The 6836-nt window shown below is 41.9% G+C and overlaps 2 protein-coding genes across 11 annotated transcripts in view; one reads left to right on the top strand and one right to left on the bottom strand.

Annotated features, from left to right (window-relative positions):
• The window catches only part of LOC106940364 (protein LBH-like), an 11688-nt gene extending 11455 nt beyond the window's left edge, over positions 1–233 (bottom strand). The window contains exon 1 of the mRNA XM_015023094.1: positions 66–233. The gene's annotated coding sequence lies outside the window, so the exon portion shown is untranslated. The remainder of the gene's footprint in view (positions 1–65) is intronic.
• Positions 234–695: 462 nt separating this feature from the next.
• The window catches only part of LOC106940363 (tumor necrosis factor alpha-induced protein 2-like), a 17310-nt gene continuing 11169 nt past the window's right edge, over positions 696–6836 (top strand). The window contains exons 1-6 of one of the 10 annotated variants that reach the window (XM_015023083.1): positions 696–857; positions 1036–1094; positions 3655–3759; positions 4331–4782; positions 4855–5066; positions 6640–6751. In XM_015023083.1, the coding sequence (XP_014878569.1) occupies positions 793–857; positions 1036–1094; positions 3655–3759; positions 4331–4782; positions 4855–5066; positions 6640–6751 (1005 nt within the window). In that variant the 5' untranslated portion in view covers positions 696–792. Of the gene's footprint in view, positions 858–1035; positions 1095–1684; positions 1919–1938; positions 2215–2244; positions 2310–3213; positions 3324–3654; positions 3760–4323; positions 4783–4854; positions 5067–6639; positions 6752–6836 lie in introns of those variants that run through there. The other 9 variants (XM_015023084.1, XM_015023086.1, XM_015023085.1 and 6 more) reach the window with 9 other exon arrangements.

Consider the following 6836-nt stretch of genomic DNA (forward strand, 5'->3'; position numbering starts at 1 on the left):
ATCAGTGATCGGCCCTCATGGGTGATCGGTATCGGGAGGAAAAAACCTGATCGGCACATCTCTACCTCCAACCACTAAAATCCATGAGAAACAGAACCACAGTAGCTGGAAACGGAACAAATGTTTAAGTTTTGGTTCCAAATCGAACCGAATCTACTGGGGAAAACATCCTGAGAGAACCTGATCCTGTGTTCATGCTGCTATCAGAGGAGTATTTCAGTAAAAAAAAAAAAAAAAACAAGACACACCTTCCAAAAAAAAGACACACCTTCCCCATAAAACCTTCACAGAAAGCCTGGAGAACCTTGACCCGGATAAAATAATGACTGGATCAAAGCTTAACGTCATCATTGAGGGCTTAACGTTAAACTTGAGGCTCGGATCCATTTTCTCTCCCAACACAAAGAGGTGACCTCTGCGCTACACTGACCTCTGCTGGTAGTTTACCGTCACTACATCCTCCAACCCCATTAGTGATTAGTCACTGGAAGATGTCGATGAAATTTTTATTCAGATGTTTAAACTATTTAATAACGTTTGATGGATTAAATGTTTCAGTTCTTGCTTTATATTTATATCAGATATGATATTTAATGAAATGATGTGACGTTTTTAATGAAATTAATAGTTTTTGATGATTTTTGATGACTGAAAATAGTCACACCAGTGAATCAGGAAAACACTAAATGAATGGATGAACTCCTCTGCAGCTCAGCCTGACTGATGTGGATGGAAAGAGGATGAGGATGATGATGCAGTGGGTGAAAGTGAAAGTGTTTCGGTCTGGTTGAGATGCTGAGGAGGTTTCAGGCAGGAAGCAGATCAGCTGCTGGATCCTCGGTTTTCCATCTGATCAGGTATTTTCTCTGTTTTTCTGCTCCTGTTTCTAAAACGCTGTATTCAAGTGAAAACGCCCAGATCCGGCTGTGACGTCATAAACATGGACGCTGATCCTATTAGGATGGTTAGAGAGGATCAACCAGATCAGATCCATCTCCATGGAAACAGATTCAATGTCTGATCTGATCTCTGCAGCAGAACCAGAACTGGATCAGAACCTGAGGACATGTGGAGGAGCCTGAAGAGCAAGCAGGGTAATATTATTATTATTATTATTATTATTATTATTATTATTATTATTATTATTATTATTATTATTAATTACAATAGTATTATTTATTGATTGCAACTAATTAGCAATTAATCTCTAAAATAGCAATAATTATTAATAATTATTGCTAATTGTCTTTTATTAGTATTACTTTGAAGAGCGATCATTTTGTTTAATATGCTATTATTATTATTATTATTATTATTATGGTGCACCTGTAATACTGGAAGCTGCAGTATTTCTATGAATGACCACCAGAGGGCATCAGAGTGACGGTCAGGCGACACAGGCGGCCTTGGCTGAACGGAGCTGAACCTGAAAACGTCATTGATCCGCTCATCAGCTGATTATCAGTCAATAATCAGCTCATTATCAGTTAATAATAAGCTGATTATCAGTTAATTATCAGTTAATAATAAGCTGATTATCAGTTAATTATCAGTTAATAATCAGCTGATTATTATTAACTAATAATCAGCTGATTATTATTAACTAATAATCAGCTGATTATTAATTAATAATCAGCTGATTATCGATCACTGAAACAGCTGAGAGGAAAACATCTGGACTGAACTGACTTCTGGTTGTGCCGCATTTGTGATGAGTGATGGTAGCCTTCCTCTGGAGGATGAGGAGGATGAAGAGGGGTTAGGTTTTGTCATGATGCGGATCTAAAGGAAACTGAAAGTGTTTGGGACCAGATGCTCACTGTCTGATCTGGACCGAGCCTGTGGAGCCGAACGGGAACCATGGTTCTGGTTCCGGACGCGTGGAGCCTCCTCTGCGTCTGCATGCTGAACAAACAGGGTGAGAGCAGATTTTAACTTTTTACTTTTAACGCATCGCTGCAGAGCCGCTTCATCAGCGTCACACTGAAACAGGAAATCTCTCATTTGTCTGCTTCTGTCACTTCCGGGTCTCTTATTTGCGTTCATGAAAAAAACATTTATATAATAAATGCCAGTTTTAATGCATCGCAGTTAGAACAGAAAATGATGGCAATGAATAACTCCTCCGGACCCCGCCCTCACCGACGTTAACCCCGCCCTTGTTCTCCGGACCCGTCCGGCGGAGAACTGGTCCGCTCGGGGAGATGAGAGGAGGTATGGCGGAGCTCCGCTCCAACTTTACTGGGTTTTGGGTTCTGGCGGTTCTGATGGTGTGTTTGTGGGATGAATCTGTGCGGGAGATGATGAAGGTGAGGCGGTTCTAACTCCTCTTCATCGTAACTTTTCAATCAGATTTCAGCGAGCAGACCCCGAACGGGCCCGGTTTTCACCACAGAAACGTCTGTTTGGAGGTTTCTGTCGTTTTAAGATGAGAACTGGATCCGGACTGGATCCGGACCGGTTCTGGACTGGTTCCGAACTGGTTCTATAGGCTGTAATCTGGTCTCCGAATACGATGCTGTAATCTGTTATTCTCCGTTTTATTGTTGGCTAGTCTTTATTTACTTGGCTTGAACTGAAATATTTAACAGGAATTCTGGGTAAATAGTTTTTATTTGTTTTATTATGAACGAGAACTGAATATTGAACCTTTAAGCACAGAAGAAAGAGGAAAATTAACGCATTTCTTTTTACTTTACTTTGATTTGTAACTGATATATTATTTAAACTATCCACTGCCTTAATAATTATAATATTGCATGTGTGATTTAATAAATTAAATGAAGCTCAAACTAACAAATGCAGAATCATTATTTTTTAACATTTTTATTGATTTTTTTCTTTCAATCTAAAATATGGTTTTTGAAACACAACTGTTAGAATAATTAATAATTCCGATATTTATAAATAGAGATGCAATATGGAAATGTTATATGTATTAAATTAAAACCTAGCCAGAAGGTTTAAGTATTTTTACGAATTCATTTTTATATTCAGGAGGTCATAATAATGATCTAATTATTGATAAAAAAAAAGACAATTATTGTCATGATCCGTGTTTCTGTGTGTTTATTTTTGACATTTTCTGTGTTTAGTCCTGTTTCCCTGTGAGTCTCTGTCCTGTCCTCCCCGTTGATTGATCCCAGCTGTGTCTCGTTCCTGTGATTACCCTCCCAGTGTGTTTAGTCTCACCTGTTGTCTGTGTTCCTTGTCGGATCCTTGTCTAAGTTTATGTAACGTACGTCCACGTCGTCTTTGTTAGTCTGCCCGCACAGTTGAACTGTGAAGGCCTGTGCTGGCAGCTCATCGTGTCAGTGCTACCGGTATTTAGCTGCGTGCTAACTTCAGTGCCTGTTTTTGGACAGTTTGAGCTTCTTTACCATTAAATCCTTCATCTTAATCACAACCTGGGTCTCAGCGTCCTCTCCTCAGCACAACCACATCAATCCTGACAATTATTTTGTGAAATTGAATTAATTTCACATAACACAGCCAGTAAATGCTATGTTATGTTTCCTTAAATGTATTTATTTTATTTTCATGGGCTCGTAATTTCTAACAATAATTAATTAAAAATGTATAAAAATGACTTTTCTGTTTATTAAGTTAAAGAACGTGTTTCCAGATTTTAACTGGTGTTTCCCTGATGTACAGCAGGGGGCGCCGATGAGAACCCCGGAGGACCCCGGATGAGACTCCCCAAGATGAAGATCCCCGCGAAGATCTGGAGACACCGCAAACATAAGAACCAGCATGGAGGTCAGAACCTGCAGACCAGAGCCGCAAAAAGAGGAGGAAAAATCCTGAGAGGTTTAAAAGAGAGATTCTCTGGGAAAAAAAAAAGTCTCACTTTGAAAATTTCTAGAAAAAAAATTAGAAATTTTGAGATCAATCTGAAAAAATTCTAAAATTCAAGAACTTTCTGTCTTTAAAAAGTCTAAAATGTGACAGAGAAAAAAAAACAAGGAAACCTTTGAATGTGAGACGTTGCTAATTTTCTAAAGAAAAATCTGGATTTTTTTTTTTTGAGTAATTTTAAATTTTCTGTAATTTTCTGAATTTCAAAAGTAGAAACATTTTCAGTTTTGGAAATTTTCTAAGTTTTGAAACACTTTTTTTTCTAGAAAATATCTGACTTTTCTCCCAGCAAATGTTTGACTTTGAAAAGTCAGAAATGTCGTTTTTTATTGTTTAATAACATTTCAGAGTTTTGGGCTCGTCCATTTCTCCCCTGGGTGCAACACGCTGTCGTCTTTTAGGACGAAGGTCTAGTTAAATCATTTAGATGGAAGAGCTGCAGCTTTCTGTGTCTCCGTGTCGCTTCCTGCAGACGACCAGCCGGACGGCGGGCATGAGGAGGAGGAAGAGGAGCAGCAGGAGGAAGAGCGGCTGGATGACCTCAGCAGGAAGCTGATCCTCAGGGAGGAAGAGCTCTTCACCCAGGACGGCCGCAGTGAGGAAGAGGAGGACCGGCTACTGAAGGACTTTGAGTCTCTGAGCGTCCGGGTCTGGATGGCCGTCCACAGCAGCTTCGTTACCACGGCGACCCCCGCTGGACGGCCGGACGTCCTGAGGAGCGCCGTGGACACCATCCTGCAGCAGGAGACGCAGGACCAGCGCTGGACAGAGCGTCCTGCGGACAGCGCCCCCGTCTGGCGACCGCTGAGGTGGCTGAGGACGCACAACCTGCTGCTGCAGAAAATGGTGGAAAAACAACTGAAGGACGCAGAAGAGAACGAGACAGGAGACACTGGACAGCTGTCCTCCGTCACCAAGAGACAGGTGAGGATGGATGGATGGACGGACAGCAGCAGCAGCCTGACTGATCCTCTCTGCCTTGTTTCACCTGTCCAGGTGTGCCGCCTGGGGAAGCGTGTGAAGGAGGACCTGCTGACGGCGGCGGAGGCGGTGAGGCACTGCTACCCGTCCAGGATGGACGTCCTGAACATCTACGGCGGACTCTACCACCAGGCCTTCGCCGCCCGCCTGGCCCAGCTCTGCTCCTCCGAGCTGGACCTGGACGACTGCAGCTACCTGCTGTTCTGGGTCAACCACTACTATCCTGAGTCAGTTTCCATGGCAACCGTTCACGCTGTTGCCTTCAAACGAGGCTTCATTTGCTTCTCTTCGTATTGTAACTAAATCAGTAGCTGTGCTAACCCTAAAATGCTAATCAAAAACAATAGTTCGCTAAACAGAAAATCTTAAAGTCAAAACCCAAAATTTTAACCCAGATGTGAAACATAACCGAACTGAAAGGTTATGAAGGAATCAGAATTTATCGGGAGGTTGAGCTCAGTGTCTTCAGAGGTTCCTGTGTTGTTTCCTTCACTGGTTCTTGGTGCTGGTAGTCATTTCCTTTCTTGGTATCTTGAGATGAACTGGATGTAGTTATAAACATCCCCAGGCTCTTCTCTATAAAGCTGCATGAAGAATAAACCAGTTAGTTCGGTTCACATGTTGCATCATCTGACTGCGATCATAAGTTCAGGAACCTTCTGGATCTCCGTTCCCTGGTTTATTTTGGAGCGTTTGGTGGCTAGCAGGTTGTTTGCTGGCCGTCAGTGTGGATCCCATTCGGTCGTAAATATCCTGATTTCTGTCAGGATTGGATTTGTTTTGCCGTGAGTCACTCCGCTCTCCGTGGACACGGCCTTCCTGCTTCACAGGACCTTGGTACGTGGTCTTAAATTAACTTATTTATAACTTCCTCTCTTTGGCTCAGGAAATTTCCCTGCTTGGATGATTTTTAAAGTGCAAGGCGATATTTTCAGGCTCTTAAAGTGAAAAACAAACAGTTCATGTCAATTATTAAACTAATTCAGCCTAACTAACGACGGAGCTTCGGTCAGAAAGCATGCAGGAGATTTTAAACTTCTAGTCCTGAGTAAAAGTAAATTGCTACGTAACATGAAGTTATATAGCAAACTTAAAGTTTACAGGACAGCCAAGTAAATTAGCACTTTAAAATTTATCTGTAAAAATTAATTTATGGGAAGGTAAGTGTGTTAAACGTTTTCAAAGTTATCAAAAGAGCTAAACAAAATATTAGCCGTGCTATTAGCGCCTTAGCGTATTTAGCAGAAGGGTTCCCACCACAGAGCCGATTAGTTTTCTGTCCTGGAGGGACGCAGTCCACGAGGACAACGTCCCATCCATGGCATGAAGTTGTGGTAAAACTAATTTAGGAGAAGCTAAGTTAGTTAGCCTGCCCAGTGCTAAATGTTTTCCAAGATAGCAGAAAATTAATGAGCTAAACCAAAAATTAGCTCTACTCACATTAGCAGAAGTGTGCCCACCACTGCAGCCATGCAATTTATAATTTATAACAGATCTGGAAGCAGAAGCTAACTGCGCTATGTGTTCAGAAGTTAGCAAAACACTTTGTGCTAAAAAATTAGCTCCACTTATCAGTAGCTTTCGCTCTGTCGATGCCTCATCCAGGGAAACGGTAAAACCAGAAGCTCTGAGCAAGAAAAACTTTCTATGGGAGCAGAAAATATATTTAGTTAAGGGCAGCAGTGACTTTATCGATGTTTTCTGTAAATAAAAACAGCCAAACAGAAGCAACAAACCCAAAATGTTTAAATGTTTTTCTGCAGAAGTTTTATCTTAATGAGTTTATTTTGGATCCTGCAGTGAAATCCTGAAACACAAAGAGCTGGACGGGATCAAGACGGCCTGTCTGGGTTCTCTGCTGCAGCCGGAGACCCTGGGCCGTCTGGAAGAACAGTACCTGAGCCACAGACAGGTGAGCCACAGACAGGTGAGCCACAGACAGGTGAGCCACACAGACAGGTGAGCCACAGACAGGTGAGCCACACAGACAGGTGAGC

Source organism: Poecilia latipinna, unplaced genomic scaffold (assembly GCF_001443285.1).
Source record: "Poecilia latipinna isolate Pla-1442-1.1 unplaced genomic scaffold, P_latipinna-1.0 Scaffold3194, whole genome shotgun sequence".
NCBI lineage: Eukaryota > Metazoa > Chordata > Actinopteri > Cyprinodontiformes > Poeciliidae > Poecilia > Poecilia latipinna.